Source organism: Equus asinus, chromosome X, assembly GCF_041296235.1.
Source record: "Equus asinus isolate D_3611 breed Donkey chromosome X, EquAss-T2T_v2, whole genome shotgun sequence".
Classification (NCBI taxonomy): Eukaryota; Metazoa; Chordata; class Mammalia; order Perissodactyla; family Equidae; genus Equus; species Equus asinus.
Window position 1 is genome coordinate 140,238,979 of NC_091820.1, and position 18,903 is coordinate 140,257,881.

Genomic DNA, 18,903 nt, shown 5'->3' on the forward strand with positions numbered 1-18,903 from the left:
GAGAAAAAGAGTGGCTACTTTGGGGAAGGGGAAGTGGTGACTGATGTATGCAGAATAGGGTATTACATGATGTGGTGGAGGAGTTGAAAGAGATGTAGAAGATAAGGATAATAATCTTAACCACTGGTATAGGCTCAGAATTCAATACTACTTCCTCCTACTCTAGTGCCCTCTTGACCCACCAACATGAGATAGTTTTTTTCTTTAGATAAACTATTACAATATAGTTTAGAATAAAATGTATCCCTTCAAGTCACTTTATTTATGAGGAACTGCTACTATTGAATTTTTTCTATGAACTCTCAAAATTTGTTAGTAGGGAATTTAAATTTGGCATTATCTATCAAAACTAAGCTGAAACATTACTTTTGTAATAACTTAATTTCATACAGCTTTGTTTTGTGATTCCTTCCTATTATCTCTTACCTGTTGATAAGTATAAACATTGTCTTAAAGGCTATACCCTGACTAGATGTTTAAATAGTAGGTTTGTAACCCCCTAAAAGGAGCTGATTTATAAATCCATTTTAGATCTGACACGAAGTGGCATCAACCTTCAGGGATGGAAATTACTGGTGGACTGAACTGGCAGTTGAATACCTGTACCTGCACATCAACCATCTGGAATCCCATTTCTGTTCCTCCTGTTCCCCACATGGTAACATTTATGATTAATACCTTACTTTTTAAAACTTTTTGGATATATAAATATAACATAGAAATTTGTATTGAGGAAGTAGGTAAAGCAAGAAATGTTTTCTTTTTAATTTTAATGTATTGTGCTCACATTTGTTACAGACATATTAAGCTAACTATTCCACTGTTTTGCTCTACATTTATTGAGCACCTATTAGGTATCAGGCACTATGATGAAAGATAAAGATACAGGAGCTGTAAGAGTAGACAGATGTGTCATCAAATAGTAGCACTGAATATTATAAGTGCTGAGATGGAATACTTTAGAGGGCGTGCTGTCAATTTTATAAAGGAGCTAAACGTGAGGTAAAAGGAGATAAGGTGAATTGACAGTCACTGGTTGGCAAATGGGGCATTCTAAGCAGAGGGAGCAGTGTGAACAAAGGCAGGAAACTCTGGGTTTTTCAGGGAATTGTAAGTAGTTTAACATGGCTATAGCATATAATGTATGATGGCGCAACAAGAGATAAAGCTAGAGTGTTGAACAGAGATCAGATCTAGGAACTCGTATAGGAGTTTGGATTTTATCTTATAAGGAGTGGGGAGCCAAAGGTATAACACGCTCACTTTTACAGGTTTGAAAGATTAGCCTGGGAGGAACGTGGAAGATGGATAGTAGGGAAATAAGACACGGAAGCCTTTTCAAGTTGTCCAGACAAGAGATCTAGAGTGGCCTGGTCTAGAATGCTAGAATGGTGGCAGTAGAATGAAAGAAAGAGATTTGAGAGATGGATATGCAGATATAATTGATAGGAGTTGGCTAACAGATTGAAAGTCAAATCATGGGTCCCCAGTAAAGTATCTGCAATTCTAAAATAAATTATCTGCAATTCTAAAATTCAAAAGGCTCTGGAAAACAAGTTTTTTTGTTAGGTTTGCAACAAAGTCTTTTGGCTGCAAATCTTTACCTGAACTATAACGAGGCTTTTGTCAATGTTTATTTCACTAAGTGTAAATATTCACATATGAATTTTGCATTCGCATTTTGCTGCAGAAATATTAATGTGTTTCATTAAGGAGTGGTATTTCAGCCCCCCCAGGTGTTACTAATATGTTCTATGTGTAATTTCTAAATTATCTTTCTAAAATACAAAACATTCTGAATTCCAAAACACATTTGGCCCCAAGGACTTAAAGCATATGGGCCTATGCTATTTTTTGCATGATTTAGCTTTAAAACTTCGTGGGTCCAATCATATAACAAACTGCATATTATTTATTGAGTACATAGTGACTTTGTTTTCCCAACATGCAGCTGAGGTGCATTTTAGAAATGAGAATTTTGATAGGATTTGGGAAGCAGGAAGAAGTAATTTCAAAATGTACTGAGGAGAGGTGTGCTGTGTTGCTGCAGTAGAGTTGAGAATAACATAGGGCAGTTTGAAGGAATTGCATGCTTAATAGAGAACACAGATGACTAAGAACCTAGAAGGGGTGTAGCAAGGAAGCTTTGGGTTTGAAGTAAAAAGGATGAAATGTAGAAACAACATAACATTTGTGGTGATCTTCACTCTTTCAGTCTTGATATTGGTGATTTGTGCCTTCTTTCCTTTGTTCTTTGTCAGTCGTGCCAAAGAGTTATCAATTTTATTTATCATGTCAAAGAACCAACTTTTCATTTCACTAAATTTTCTTTATTGGTTTTCTGTTTTGTTTGTTTTGTGAGGAAGATTGTCCCTGAGCTAACATCTGTGCCAGTCTTCGTCTATTTTGTATGTGGGATGCTGCCACAGCGTGGCTTGACGAGCAGTGCTAGGTCCCTTCCTGGGCGGCTGAAGTAGTAGTAGTAGCTAAGTTCATGCGCTCCACTTCAGCCCAGCCCCAGTTTTCTGTTTTTAATTGTATTGATTTCTGCTCTTTATTTCCTTCCTTCTGCTTGATTTGGGCTTATTTTGCTCTTCTCCTAGTTTCTTGAGGTAGAAGTTTTAGATGATTGATATGATACTTTTCTTCTTTTCTAGTGTAAGTGTTTATAATGCTATAAAATTCCCACTAAGCTCTGCTTTAGATATAAGCCATACATTTTATTATGTTTTATCTTTACTTTCATTGAGTTCGATATACTTTTTTAATTTCTCTTTGACTCACAGATTATTTAGAGTTGTATTGTTAATTTCTAAGTGTTGGAAAATTTTCTTGTTATCCTTCTATTATTGATTTCTAGTTTAGTTCCTTTATGGTTAAGGAAAGTATTTTGTATGCTTTAAGTTCTTTTAAATTTGTTAAATTTTGATTTGTGACCCAGGATATGGTCTATCTTGGTGAACATTCCATGAGCACTTGAAAACAAGCATATTCTGCTGTTGTAGGGTGGAGTGTTCTATAAATGCCAATTAGATCTTGTTGGTTGATTGTGTTACTCGGTTCTTCTATATCTTTGCTGATTTCCTGTGTAGTTATTCTGTCAATTACTCAGAGAAAGGTGTTGAGTCCCCAACTGTACTTGTGGATTTGTCCATTTCTCCTTTCAGTCTGGCCACTTTTTGCTTCAGGTAATTTGAAGCTCAGTTGTTTGGTGGATACACATTTGGGAATATTATGTCGTCTTGATGAATTGACCCTTTTATCAATATGTAATATTCTTCTTTATCCCTGGTAATTTTCTTTGCCCCAAAGTCTACTTTGTGTGATATTAATGTAACAGCATTCCTTTGATTAGTGTTTTCATAGTATATCTTTCTCCATCCTTTTATTCTTAAGCTGCCTATATCATTGTATTTTAAGTAAGTCTCTTGTCTAAAAGTATATAGTTGTATACACTGTACGGTGCATACTTTTTAAGTCCATTCTGACAATCTCTGTATTTTATTTGGTATGTTTAGACTATTTGCATTTAATTTCATTATTGGTGTGTTTGTTGTTGTTCCTCTGTTTCCTGTTTCCTGCCTTCCTTTGGGTTCTTTGTTTTTTAGTGTTTGCTCCAGCAATGCAATTATAAAACACATGCTTTTCATAGTCCATTAAGAATGAATATTTTACCATTTCAATTGGAATGTAGAAACATTAGCACCATATAGGTTCCCTTATCTTCCTCGTTTTATGTTATAGTTGTCTATACATACATTACATTGAAAAAAACCATCAGGTGATCTTACACTTTTTGCTATCAACCATCAAACATGTTTTATAGAAGTCAAAAGTGGAAGAATAGCCTTTTATACTTACCCAGATATTCAGCATTTCTATTGCTCTTCCTTCATTCTTTCTGGTATCATTTCCCCTCTACCTGAAGAATGTCCATTAGCAATTCTGGCAGTTCTGGCATTAGCAGTTCTGGCTGTGAATTCTCTCATTTTTCCTTCCTTTGAAAATGGCTTTATTTCACCTTTATGCCTAAAGCACTTTTCACTGGATATAGAATTCTGGATTGACAGCTCTTTTCTTTCAGCATTTGAAAAATGGGCCACTTCATTCTGGCCCCTATGGTTTCTGATGAAAAATCCACAGATATTCAAATCATTATTCTCCTATGGATATTGCATCATTTTTCTGTGGCTGCTTTTAAGATATTTGTCGTTCATTTTCAGAACTTTATGATTTGTCTTGACGTGGATTTTAAGGGGTTTATTCTGTTCAGCTTCGTACAGTTTCTTCAGTCTGCATTTTGATATTTTTTGCCAGACTTGGGAAGTTTTCTGCCATTATTACTTCTAATATTTTTTTTCAGCACTGCAGTCATTTTCTTCTCCTCCTCAAATTCTAATAACACAAATATTAGACCTTTGGATGTTGTCCCACTGGCCCCTGATGTTCTATTTGGTTCTTATAAATCTTTTTTTTCTCCTGTTCTTTAGAATGAATGACTTTTATTGGTCTATCTTCAAATTCACTGAATCTTTCTTCTGTCATCTCCAGTCTGATATTGAGGCCTTCCATTGGGTATTTTTATTTTAGTCATTGTATTTTTCAGATCTGAAGTTTCCATTTGGCTTTTCTCTATATCTTCTATTTCTTGGCTGATGCTATTTTAACTTTTGTTTCAAGAGTGTGCATGATTACTCATTCAAGCATTTATATAATAGCCACTTTAAAGTCTTTTTAAAGTCCAACATCTGTGCCATCTTGTCATTGGTGTCTGTTGATTGTCTTTTTCCATGCAACTTGAGATTTTCGTGGTTCTTCATGTGCTAAGTAATTTTGGATTGCGTCCTGGACATTTTGACTATTACTTTGAGTCTTGTTAAATTTTATGGAGAATATTGATAATTTGTGTTTTAGCAGGCACTTAACCTGGTTAAGTTTAAGCTACGAGTCCAGCCCTCTTCTCTGGGCTGTGGTCCCTGCGTCAGCTTGGTTTCCACCTTTGTGGAAACCTTTGAGGAATAGCCTTTGTGCCGCTATTCAGACTAGTCGTGCATGTGCGCCACCCAGTGGTCAGCCTGGGACCTGGGCGTTGGGCTCTCCCTTGGCTTAGTAATCAAAGTCTTCAGTATGCTCACCAAGACCAGACCCACCCCTGCACAGGTGGCAGGAGGAGGTTGATGAGCCCAGGAGTTCATAAATAGCTTTCCTGAGCTTATCTATTTGTGCCCTCTCTTCAGTATTTTTCAGTTTCTTGGGACTCCCATTCTCTTTCATCTGCCAAAAATCCCGCTCACTTCTGTGATTGAGATAAGTCAGGATTCCAAGTGGTGGTAGGACAGAGAATTAAAAACATTTTTTTTTTTGTCCCTTCTTCATGGAGCCACAGCTCCACCTAATGGAGAAGAAAGCCCCTCTCCCTTGGATATTTGGCTCTTGGAGTTTTCCCTTGCAGGCCACTTTTGCGGCCACCATAGCCACTGCTGTAGGATTGCCTGGGAGCTGGAGTGGGAGAGAATTGGTAAAAAGAAAAAACACTGGTGGATTTTTCTGGCTTTCTCTGAGCTTTAGGGATCCTCTTTATAGCTATTCAAGCCAGAACTAGAGGACTTAATGGAGTTTTCTCTCATCTCTTCCAGGTTTCATGCTGCTTTGAGTCCAGTATGGGGGATACTGGAAGGGAAAAATGATAAATTCACTGCCAGTTCAGTAGTACTTCGAATTCTGGTGTTCTTTCCTGGTGTACTTTTCAGAGTTTTCTGATAGCTGCCCATGCATCCTATCCAGGTTTTATAGTTAGGCGTTCAATGAGAGAGGAAATTTGTCAGTGCTTGCTCAATTTTAACTGAAACTAGAACCCAATCCTTGTCTTTTAACTTGAGTTTAGTTAATATAGTTTTATGTGATTATGGATATATTTGGATGTTCCTATTATAGGGTGTTTTTTCCCCCTTATTTTTCTTTCTCCTCCCTCTCATTTTTTGAAATAATTAAATGGTTTTTTATCATTTCATTTTTTTCTCCTGTTACCTTAGAAGTTATATACTCTATTGCTATCTTTTTGATATTACTCTAGAGACTACAACATGCATAGTTAAATTACCAAAGTTTAAAGTTAATCAGTATTTCCTCTGAAACAACAATAAGGACTTCAGAAAACTTTAACCCTGATCAGACTCCCTGCTGATTTAATATGTTATTTTTGTACAGTATTTTTATTGCTATCTTTTTTTGCTTCCTTATTGTGGTAAAATATATATAACATAAAATTTACCCTCTTAACCATTTTAAGTGTACGATTCAGTGGCCTTATATACATTCGAAATGTTGTGTAAGCGTCACCACTATGTATTTCCAGAACTTTTTCAACATCTCAAACAGAAATTCTGTACCCATTAAACAATAAGTCCCCATTCCTCCCACCCTCTAGGCCCCAGTAACCACTTTTCTATTTTCTGTCTCTATCAATTTGACTCTTCTAGTTACCTCTGATATATATAAAGAATGAAGAGGGGCCAGCCCCGTGGCCGAGTGGTTGCGTTCGCGCGCTCCGCTACTGCAGCCCAGGGTTTCGCCGGTTTGGATCCTGGGCGCGGACATGGCGCCACTCATCAGGCCATGCTGAGGCAGCATGCCACATGGCACAGCCAGAGGCACTAACAGCTAGAATCTACAACTATGTACTGGGGGGCATCAGGGAGAAGAAGGAAAAGAAAAGAGAAGATTGGCAACAGATGTTAACTCAGGTGCCAATCTTAAAAAAAAAGAATGAAGAAACTGTTTATAGAAGAATTAGGAGTCAGGGTATAAAAATACTTTGGGAAAGATCAGGAAGATGTTAAAGATTTATTTCTGCCTCTTTGTTCAAGTTCTTCTGGCCAGTCACTAGTACTCTGAGGTCAAATGTCTAAGGCCAAAGATGACTGTCTCTCGTGTTGTATCACCTAGTAATAGACAAAGATACTAAGACAAGGATTAAAGTTATGAGTGGTATAGGCAAGGAGACTAATTCAGGGTTGAGAGCCAGGCATAATTTGACGTTACACTGAGAGCATTAAATATATTACTCTACTTTTCATCTGTTGTGATGAAAGCCAAACTATCTTCATTTTTCACCTTATCTCACACACCTGAAAGATGTCATGACCAAAGACTGGGAGTGAACATTGAAAAATTAAGAAGATTTTATTTGTTGGAGGTAGTGAGATTGTGGTTGAATTTTTCTCTCTTTCATTTTGCCTATTAATGTTATCACTATTTATGCAGTATAAAAAGAAGAGTCATAACTCTTTCTTACCTAAGTTCGTATTTCTCTTGGGTGTGGAATGTTGTTCAAGCAAATTCCTAGTACTCAGGGAAGTTGAGCTACAGTGAACTCCCTTATGGCTTCCAAAACAACATACTAATAATTGGAAGTCCTTAAATTTCCTAAATCAGTCATGTACAAGGAAAGATCGTTGTCCTGGCTGTAAATGGTTCACTATATTTGTTCTCAATATTAAATATATAGCAGAATTTTTTCTGTATCTTATAATATTTCTTATTAAATACTAGTAGAAAATGTGCCATATAGTGACTGACACTTTTCTTCAAGGTACCACCTCCAGTGACCTACCCAGTGACTTCACAGCAAGTGCCTATGTATAGAATGGTAAGAAAAAACCCTTTTAAGATATCAAGAGTGGGAGATATAGTTAAAACTCCCCATGGTTTGCACTAACAGAAAAAAACATGATATATGTATAATTTAAAATGGAATGTAATCCATCCATATCCTTTCCTCTGAGAAATAATACAGCAAAAGCTTTGTGAGATGGCTAAAGGGAACACAGGAAGGAGCACTAGAAATGAGGAAAAGGGATGTGTGGAGGTGGAATATTTAAGAGAAAGCTGTTCCAAAATTAATAGATAATCCAAGATAGGAATAATCAATATGCACATGATAGAGATTCAAATATAATTTAGTTTAGTTTACATTCGTGGTTTATTCCAAGAGTTATGAACTACTGTTTGCTGCCGGTTTTCCTCCCTTTCTGCAAGGATTTTGTTGTTGTTTCATTTTGTTTTGTTTTATTTGCCATTTTGCTGTTTGGGATCACTTCTACTCTAGGATTACAAATACATTGAACCATTTATAGCCAAAAAAATAAGTGGAATTTAATAAGTCTGAATTTGTTCTTATTGTTCAAAACTTCTAATGGGAGAAATTGTTAATACAGGCAGAATATCGGGAATTTTTCTGATTTCAGGCTTATTATCTAACATTTACCAACTCGTGTTAGTCTGTTATTTTCTGTTCTGCCTATCTGGAAATATGTTCATAATTTAAAATTTTTCTTTACTTAGTAAAACATTGTTTGCAATCGCAAGTTCTCCTTTTTATAGCTTCAGTGCGTTGCATAAATTTCACGCAAGGTAATTCAGGTAATGGAAACTCTGAAGTCATTCAGTGCACACAGCCTCACCACTAGTTCACTCATGTTTTTGCTGTTGGTGTCGATTTGGGAAAATGTTAAAAATACAGGAAAATACAGAGGATAACAAACATCCATGCTTTACTATCCTGAATTACTAAATGTTAACTTTTTGTCATAATTTTTTCAGATCTTGTTTAAATGAAATTTTACAAATAAAACCAAAGTCTCCTTGGCACACCACTAGTCCCAATCACCCTCCACTTCTCTGGAGACAGTGACTATGATGAATTTTATGTATGGCCTTCCAGAACATTTCCATAATTTTACCATGGAAAAATATGTAGTACTAGTCTACATTATTTTTAAAAATTAATTATAATTGGTATCATTCTGTACTTATGTTTTTGAGATCTATCTAGATTGGTACGTGTTAATTATAATGGCTCAATGGTATTCCACATATGAATATACTACCAGTTAATAGTATATTTTATCCCTTTATTGAAAAATTCCTCAAAAGAGTTCTCTATATGCTGTGTCACTACTTCTTTTCGTCTCCTTCTCTCTTGAACCTCTTTCAGTAAAGATTCTGCCTGCCCCTGTTGTTCTTATCTCAGTCACAAGTGACCTCCATATTACCATATTCAGTGGTCACTCCTCAGTCCACATCGAGTCTTATCAGTGGCATTTGATACAATTGACCACTCCATCCTCCTTGAATTGCTTTCTTCACTTAACCTCCAGGACATCATGCTCTCAACTGGTTGTTCCTTCTTGGTCTTCTCTTTCCCAACACTAAATATTGGAGTGCCGCAGAATCAATCTTTGAGCACCTTCTCTGTCAACACTCACTCCATTGGTGATTCCATCCAAGTCATGGCTTTAAATGTACATTTATATACTGACTCCCAAACTTGTATCACCAGCCTAAAGCTCTTCCCTGTTACCAAGATTTGTATATCCAACTGTCTAATTGACATCTTCACTTAATATATAATAGGCATCTCAAACTTCTCATGTCCCAAACTGAACTCTTCATTTCCCCAAACCTGTTTTACCCATGGCTTTCTCCATCGCAGCTGATGGCAACTCTGTCTTTCCAGTTGCTCAGGCCAAAAACCTTGGAGTCCTCCTTGATGTCTCTCTCTCTTTCCCTCCATATCCAATTCATGAGCAAATGCTATGGGCTTTATTTTCAGAATGCATCCTCAATTTTTCTAAGTCACTCTCATCTGGATCCCTGTAGTAGCCTCCTACCTGGTCTCCCTGCTTCTGCCCTTGTGCCCTACAGTCTTCTCCACACTGCAGCCAGAGTGATTGGCTTACAGTGTAAGTTAGACTAAGTCACTCTGCTGCAACCATCCCCATTTCTCCCAGAGTAAAAGCCAGGGTTCTCCATACTACCTCTCTGCGTTCATCTCCTGGCACTCTTGCCTTGCTTAGTTCATTCTAGGCATAGGGCTGCCATGCTGTTCTTTGAGCATACCAGACACTCTTCCAGCTCAGGGCCTTTGCACTTACTGTGCCCTGTGCTTGCAGCACTCTTTTCCTAGATACCTGTTTTGCTCACTACCTTAGTTCCTTCAGGGATCTGACCAAATGAGTCCCTTCTCGACTACCCCATATAAATAGCACCCTATTATTAATGTCGCTTCTGTCCCCACTATTCTACTTAAATTGCTGACATGAAAGTCTCCAATGACCTTCATGTGACAGAATCTAATAGTCACTTCTCTGTTCTTATCTTACTCAACCCTTCTCTCCTGTTACTCAGTCACCACATATTCATTAAGCATCTAGTATGTTCTAGGTACTGTTTTAGGAGCTGGGAATATAGCAATAACCCCCCCCCCCCCGACACACACACAAAACTCCATGCTCTTGTGGGACATACATTCTAATGGTGGGGGGGAGCACAAACAATAAATAAGTAAGGTGACAGGTGCTATGGGTAAAATTAAAGCAGGGAAGAAGAATTAAGTGTTTTGAGGTAGGTTCCCATTTTTAAATAAGCTGATCAGTGAACTCTTTACTGAGAATGTGACTCAGTCTTGAGCAGAAAACTGAAAGAAAATAGGGAACAGACCATGTGGAAGATCATTCCAGGGAGAGGGCATGGTCAGCACAAAAGCCCTGTCTGATGAGAGAGTACATGAGATCACCTAGGGGTGAGTATAGACAGGAGCACAGGTCCAAGGAGTGAACCCTGGGAATACCTGTCATTAATGGGGCAGAGAGATGAGGAGGAACTTGTAAAGGAGGTAGAAAAGGAATTGCCAGTAAGGGAAGAGGAATGTTTCTTGAAACACTCTCTCCTCTTAGATTTGGAAACACCATACTCTCTTAGTTTTCCTCCTGCCTCACACCTCTTTTCAGTCTTCATTTTGAACGTCTCTGTGCAACCTCTATAATGATAAACTATATTTGCCAGTTAATCCCCCAAAGAGGATTAGAGTATTATGTGATGCTAGGTGTGCCTGTATGCTAGAAGTAAGTGGGGACCCAAGCCTGGAGAAAGTAGACTTTATAGGAATATAAGGCAACAGGGGTAGAGCTGAGATACTCCACAGGAAACGATGAGGAGTCAGGGTCCAAGTCCCAAAAAGAGTGTATTAGATTCTAGGTTAGGCAACAGTAACCAAAGGGCATCCATCTTTTGTTAGTATAACAGGGCTTGAAGCAAAATGTATGGATTGCAGAGTGAAAACTGAAGGCCACATAAAGAGCCAGGTTATGTCACAGATTCTTTCTAAAAAAAAACGTAAACAGAATAGAGTCCATTTCCTAGCAAGCTGACGGGAACCAGATACAAAGTGGGCCCCACCATTGGCTAGACTACAGAATGGTGATCCCACTCTTCAGACATGAGTAACTACGGACACAGGTGTATTAAAGGAGGCATACACACCTAGGTTCCCCAAAAGGACAAGCTGCTCAATTTAGTTGCTGCATGGAACTATTCCAGGGTGCAATATCTGATAGCATCATGGAAGTTCACCAAGGTCTCCATCCTTGGGCAAGAGCACTTTTGACAATTTCTAAGCAGCAGTAGTTTGTAAAGCAAGAAGTCTTGGTATATTCCTCAGGCCATTATTTAGTCCTGCAGAGGTGGCAGCCTTGTATAATGAAAATAGCTGGGAGCTGCTTCTAAATTGCTGGCATGGGGTTAAGACAGAAGGAAGGATAGGAAAACTTAACCTTACTATCAACTAAAATTATGTTAGTCTTTTTCACTTCTCCCCCATGAAGGTATTTTTTAAGATCCAAGCACAAAACCTAATAGTTATCTCTGTTAAACTTCATCTTATTCAGCTGGGACTCTATCTCCAGCCTGTCAAAAACATTAATGTTTCTGATTCTATTTATTATGTTCATTAACCCTTCTAATATATATGTTACATGTTCAGTGAGCGTGTCCTCTACATTTTCATTGATAACTTGGATAAAGATAACCTGGAAGACCAGGGACATAGTCCTGCAGCATATCACCAGAAACCTCTCGGCAGGTCAACACATTAATCATTGACCTTTACATATGAGTCACTTGAATGGTTTCTAATTTACCCAATTGTCCTCGAGTAAGCCCATATCGCCTCAAGTTGTGAGGGAAAAGTGCAGTAGATAAAGATAAAGAAGCAGTAGGCTTGTTAAGTCATGCCAAGGAGTTTACACACTATCTATCTACAGTCATTGAGGATCCATTTAAGGGTTTTAAACAGGGAGGGAGATGGTCAGAGTCTTATCTTAATGGGTCTGTGCGACCTGCTTATATTTGTCCTTCATTAAATATCCTTCTTTCATCTTTTGAATATATTTTAAAATGTGTATACATGTGTCAAGTCATCATGTTGTAGACTTTAAATATATACAATTTTTTTTAAAGATTGTATTTTTCCTTTTTCTCCCCAAAGTCCCCCGGTACACAGTTATATATTTTTAGTTGTGCGTCCTTCTAGTTGTGGCATGTGGGATGCTGCCTCAGCATAACTTGATGAGTGGCGGCATGTCCGCGCCCAGGATCCCAACCGGCGAAACCCCGGGCCATGGAAGCAGAGCACGTGAACTTAACCACTCGGCCACGGGGCCGGCCCCTAAATATATGCAATTTTATTTGCCACTTATACCTCAATAAAGCTGGAAAACAATCAGAGCTCCTCAGCTCACTGGAAAGATAATACCAAGCAGAGAGATGTCAAAGCAAGAATTGATGGAGTATGAATTCTCAGGCCTGAATGCCTGTCTAGCTCCAACCACCCCCTTGACCTGGTGTGCCTGCCCTTTCCTCACTCCTTTCACCAGGAAAATTCCTACACATCCTTCACATTTAACCTTTAAATGGTCATATCAAGTCACATACTTTTACTAATGTATTTCATCAAAGATACACACGTACCATTATATATTTAATATGGTCCATGTCTACCTACAGACTTGCCTTCTCTTTCCCATGAGGACTAATTGGCCTTGAGATGTAGTTCTTTATCTCATAAAGAGTCCTTTGTAGGCCTTAATGGCGGTTAATCTGTGCCTGCTTTTCAAGAGCTATTCTTTAGGCCTTTCCCCTTCACACTTTTATCACTAGCATCTCCTTCACAGATCTATTTTTCTCTCTTTTTTTGTATCTGGCATTTAGTATTCCTTTTAGTTGACATTCATTAAATGTAATATTTACTCTTGAGGGACTACTTGTTCTATTGGTGCTATTGTATTAGGACAGCAATTAAATACTAATTAAGTTTTCATTTTTTGTTTTCTTTTCCATTCGAATTCATAGGTTCCAACTCCAATGGAAGCTCCTTCCCTAATGGCACCTCAACCCATGATTTACACCCAACTTGGCTTAAGGACCAACAATCCTTCTACTCCAGCCACAAAAATTAAGGTATGTTTTAGCTGTTGTTGCTTAGGGCCTTGGTAGAGATATGCAGTCACTGGAGGCAAGACCAGCGTTAGAATAAAGTTTTACAGTATATATATCTTTTGTGCACTGTTGGTCTCTCATAGAAGAAAAACTGATTGCAACATTTTCAGCATTGTAAAAAGACGGAACTGTGCAGACCTAGTTCTCTACAAACGTGTGTTGTTAAACCTCAACTGGGTTCTGATACCTATTCAGCAATCCTTTTATTCATTCATTCAACGAACTCAACTGTGATCAGTGCTGGAGAGGTGGGTCACTCAGTCTGGAGGTTTCAGGGACAACTCAGAGAAACGATACCTAAGTCGAAGGCTAAGATTTAAAAATAGCCAGTCAGCCGAGTGGAAACAAACATATAAACAGATGGGAAAGCACAAAGTACCATGGGAGGTCAAAGGAAGGAATTGATCAGTTCAGGGATGGAAGGTTTTGGGGCAGTGAGTATCAAATGATAAAGAGGATTTCAACTAGTAGATGTATACATGATAGAAGTTTGGCATTACAGGCAGAGAAAACAGCTTGAGCATAGATGTAGAAGAGGCAGTGTTAATGTGGATGAGTGTAGCTGAAGCATGTGGGAGAGTGTCATGATCCAGGTGTTCATTGCCTCAGAGTATTGTTTTCTAGAAGTTTTTACAGGGTTACTTCCTTAAGTCTTCAGCCAATGTATTGGGCCCCCTGGTTCCTGAATGTTTGTTTTAAGAGGGCTGACAAATTTCAGTATTAGATAATGAGAAGATTGACCAGAGTTTTGTGTAAAAATATTTGTAATTTATTTTATAACTACAAAGAAAAATAGGTAGAAATGATGAAAGATTTACATATCTATCTTTCTTTTACGCAGACATTCAGAGGTGAAAAACATGATGATCTCTCTACAGCCTGAACTGAATCATCCACATCTTCCAAGTAAAATAAACATTCATTTGGGCATTCAATACTCTCTTGAGATTCTTCAATTCAATGATTTGGAGGCGATGCACTCTATTTCTCTGGTTTTAATAGTTATCCTTGAGATTTTACCCTGCAAAATTATCAAAAACTACAGGTAACATCTTAATCTTTGCTCCTAAATAACGCAAGGACCTTAGAACACTTTTAAACAACAAGGCATTCCTTCCCAACTTACATACTATAGTGGCCCAATATTTTAGCCCTGTCCCATTTTGTTACCCACCAAATTAAAAGTGTTAGTGTTTACAGAAACAGTTTCATTTTAAATTTAGCTATGTATTTACGAATTCTTTGTTTACCGTCCCTTCTTGTGTTGGAATCATTTCCCTCTTCCTGATGTACATCTTTTAGAAGTTCATTTAGTGTAGTTGTGCTGGTGATAAACTCAGTTTTTGTTTATCTGAAAATACATTCCTTCATACTCATTATTTTAAAACTAAATTTTAAATTGATGTACGCATACAAGCTCTATAAACATTCTTGTATGAGTCTTTTTGTGGACAAATGTGGATATATATCTTGGGTGAATACCTAGGAGTTGAATCTTAGAGTAGGTGTTTGTCTAAAATTAAAACTGCCAAAAGTTTTCCAAAAATGACTGTACCACTTTATCCCACCAGCAATGTATGAGAATTCCAGGTGCTCCAAATTCTGGCCAATAATAACTGCTGTTAATACTTTAAATTTTGGCCATTCTAGTGGGTTTGTAGTAATAGAACATTGTGGTTTAATTTCCATTTCCTTGATGACTCAGCAACTTTTTACATACTTACTGGCCATTCCAATATCTTTTGCTTTGTGAAGCATCCAACTATTTTGTCCATTTTAATGTTTTCCTTTGTTTTTGATTATTGATTTGTAGTTCTTTATGTATTCTCAATATTAATTCTATGTTAAATATATTATGCAAATACTTTCTCCCAGTCTGTGGCTTGCCTTTTCATGTTCTTAATGATATCATTTGATGAGCAGGTGTTTTCTAATTTTGAAGTCCAATTTATCAAGTTTTTCTTTTATGATTAGTACTTTTTGTGTCTTCAGAAACATTTGATTATCCCAACATCATGAAGATATCCTCGTTCTCTTCTAGAAGCTCTATTGTTTTAGCTTTTGTGTTTATATCTATGATCCATCTAAATACATTTTTATGTTTGGTGACAGGTAGGGGTAGAGATTTACTTTTCCCATATAGTTATCCAGTTGTTCCTGCAACATTGTGAGAAAAAGTTCCTTTCCCCTTGAATTGCCATGGAACATTTCTCAAAAATCAATTGACAACATATTTCAGGGGCTATTTTTTACTTTGTTTTGTTCCATTGATCCAAACCTCTATTCTTAATCCAATAACACACTGTCTTGATTACCATAGTTTTCCGTAGTTCTCAAAATCAGGTAGTATTTGTCTCCTATGTTTATTCATATTTTTCAAGATTATTTTAGGTATTCAGGTTCTCTTTGAATTCCATGAAAAATATTACAAGCAGCTGATCAATTTTTATGTAAAAAAGCCCTCTGAGAACACTGATTGGGACTACATTGAATCTATAGTTAAATTTGGAGAAAACAGACATATAGACATCTTAAGAATATCAGCATTTCCAAATAATGAACAGCCCCTACTGTCTCCTACCACCACCCCTATTTTAAGTCCTCAAGCCTCACCACTGTCTCCAGTCCTCAGCTCCACTACCTCCTAGTCCTGCTATCCTACGCAACTTCTTCGCTCCTCCAACATTACCTATCTCCCCAGCCCTCCAACCCCTCGTCCCCAGTCCTCTATTCCCCAGCCTATCAACACTTCTGCAGCCCTTCCTGCTTTCCCTTCTCCTCCAGCCAGACCCCTCTCTCCAGTATCCCATCCTTGCTCCTCTCTATAACCTTCCAGTCTCCCCCTGCCCCCAGTCCTCTAGTCCAGCCCCTCTCTCCAATTCACCTCCCTCCCTCTCCAGAGTTCTGCAGCCTGGCCCGGTGTCCTCCCTACTCCAGCCATGTTCACCTCCCTGAGCAGGTTCCTGAGTGTGTTCAGAGTGGAGAGTGTGCTCCTCTTCCAATTTTCCTACCTCGCCCCCTTTCCTCTATCCTCCTGTACTGCTCCGTGTCCCAGATTTCGTGCCCTGCTCATTGTCCTCTGACCTCACCTCCTCTTTTAATTGTGTCACTCTTCTTTCCTTCTCTGGTCTTCAATCCTTTTGTCTGGCCCTTGCTCCATCGTCATCCTGCTCTGCTCCACCATCTGTCCAGTATCCTTTTCCTGCTCCCTCCTCCCCCTCCCCCAGCTCTCTGGTAGGCCTGCTTGCTTCCTAATGCTTTCCTCACGGAGTAGTTTTATTTTGAAATGTATTAGTGTTTGTGAGGATGAACATGTTTTCACATGTTTAAAGGAAATTCTTACATCTTTTTATTTGTTAATTGTCTTTTGACCATTTTTCAGTATGACGTTTAGTCTATTTCTTTGATACAGTTTCGCTAATATTTTTTACCAGTTTCTTAACAGTTTGAATTTGCTCTGGTGTCATTTTTGTAAGTGTTATGTTGTTGTTTTTTATAAACAGGCAAATGTATCAGCCTTTTCTTTTATTGTCCCTAGATAAGTCATAGAATGTCTTTCCTTATACCAAAGTTAAAGGGGGAATTATCCCATATTTTCTTCTGGAAAAGAATTTATTTTTTTACACATTTATTTTTTTATTTTACATTTATTTTCCTAATCCATTTGGAATTTATTCTTGTATATAGTTTGTGATATTAATCTAATTTTATCTTTTCCCAAATGGCTACCCAGCTGTCACAACACTGTTTATTAAAAAGTATATCTTTGCCTCAGTGATTTGAGATGCCACCCTCATCATTTATTAAATTTCCCTGTGTACTTGTCTGTTTCTGGACATTTTACTTTATTTCACAAGTCTGTTTTTTTTTGTTTTTTTTTTCATGCAATAAGGAACACCGGACTTAGAACTGAATTATTTGGGTTCTTTCTATTTTACCCCAAGACATTCTGTGGGATTTTAGGCACCTTCTGTTCTCTTTCTAGGCCTCAGTTTTATCATCTGTAACATGAGAGGCTCCAACTAGATTGTTGCTATTTCTATGACTGTCTGTACTAATTAGCACTAATCTAGATTGCCTTATACTTAATTAGGAGCTGGAGAGTGCCTGCTGCAGCCTGCCTTCCTGGAACTTGAAGCATGGAGTTCTGGCTTCCCAGGCCTGGCCTCTTCTTTGACTCAGTACTGGGGTGACTTTGGGCTCTTGGTTCCCTAGTTCTGGGTCTTTTTGCATGTAGCTTCATTTCTTTGGCCTTGAGAGGCTTTCCTTTGACCTCTTTCTGATTCTGTTGGCACTCTACCATGACAAGGTCATTTTATGTATGTACTCATAATGACCAGACAGGAAGGATGTTGGGATGTTGGGTGGAACAAGATAATGAAAATAAAATCATTCAGTTGCCCTATTGTGTAGCAGGTACTTTTTAGGCATTGTACGTATATAATCTTATTTAATCTTTACAACAGCCTTATTGGTATATATTGTTATCACTTTAAAATATGACTTAGGTAGTGTCTTCACCTGTGTATCCTTCCTACGTGATGTGTCTATTATAATATTTATCCTATTATCTTACAAATGGTTCATTTTTAAGGCCCTTTACTTGTCTGTAAACTAAGAGTGATAGCAGTCCCTCTCACACTGGGCTGTGGAGACTAAATAACATGACTTAGTGACTGGCACATAGTTGGTTTTTAATAAATGTTAATCATTATGTGTGTCCCCACTAGGTAAGGGAACTGACGTTTATCCTTCATTCATAAAGGACCTGGCTCATGGTAGGCTTTGTGGGTGTGGATGAAGCACCGCTTCATTGGGAATCACTCCAGTGCATGCAAAGGTAGGAACAAACACGGTTGTTAGATGTCAGAAAAGACGCCAAAGAATAATTAATTGTGTCTGTATAACACACTTGCCCTCAAAGAGTTGTAGTTGTGGGCAATGCTGGGGAAGTCCTTGGGCATAGAAACCTCAGAAGAGTCCTTAGGATTTTGTTATGTAGACTGAAGCTTTCAAAATGTTTGAGTGGAGTGGCGAGATTCTAATCAAAGGTGGCTTTCGGGAAAGGTTGGTACAATGGGAGGGATATTTATTAGAATCAGGCCAGTGACTCCAGAAGCAGACACAAAACAAGTCCCCTTCAGGGGACAGGAAGCTCGCTGGGATGCTGGGACCAGAGAGGCACCGAGGCCAAAGCCCCATGGTGGCGTCTAGGTCCCAGGTTCGCTTGTATTCGAAAGGAGATCGGGTCACTTCGAAGGCCCTTCTGAAGAGTGCTCCCTGTTCTGTGGTGAGAGTGGGGTCCGACTCGGTCCTGGATTCCCAGGGTCTCCAGCCCTGCCCACCCACAACATCCACGAGACGCTTTTTCGCAGGACTCTGTATTGTCCTTTCCGCAGAGCCAGCTTCTCCCCCGCGGCTCTTCCAGCCTTGTCACTCACCTGCACGCAACCAATCAGCACCCAAAGGCTGGGGGACTCGGTCAGGGAGAAGGGGCCGGGTACTTCCTGCGCGCCAATGAACGCGCAGACTCACAAGGGAGGGGCGGGCTTGCAGGTGCAAGCGAGC

At 38.5% G+C, this 18,903-nt stretch overlaps 1 protein-coding gene across 1 annotated transcript in view; it reads left to right on the forward strand.

The window, feature by feature from the left end:
* LOC106828394 (phosphatidylinositol-binding clathrin assembly protein) overlaps nucleotides 1-18,169 on the forward strand; it is a 37,144-nt gene extending 18,975 nt beyond the window's left edge. The window contains exons 12-15 of the mRNA XM_070503329.1: nucleotides 532-658; nucleotides 7,592-7,648; nucleotides 13,189-13,296; nucleotides 14,177-18,169. Of these exons, the coding sequence (XP_070359430.1) occupies nucleotides 532-658; nucleotides 7,592-7,648; nucleotides 13,189-13,296; nucleotides 14,177-14,218 (334 nt within the window). The 3' untranslated portion in view covers nucleotides 14,219-18,169. The remainder of the gene's footprint in view (nucleotides 1-531; nucleotides 659-7,591; nucleotides 7,649-13,188; nucleotides 13,297-14,176) is intronic.
* Nucleotides 18,170-18,903: the final 734 nt, after the last annotated feature.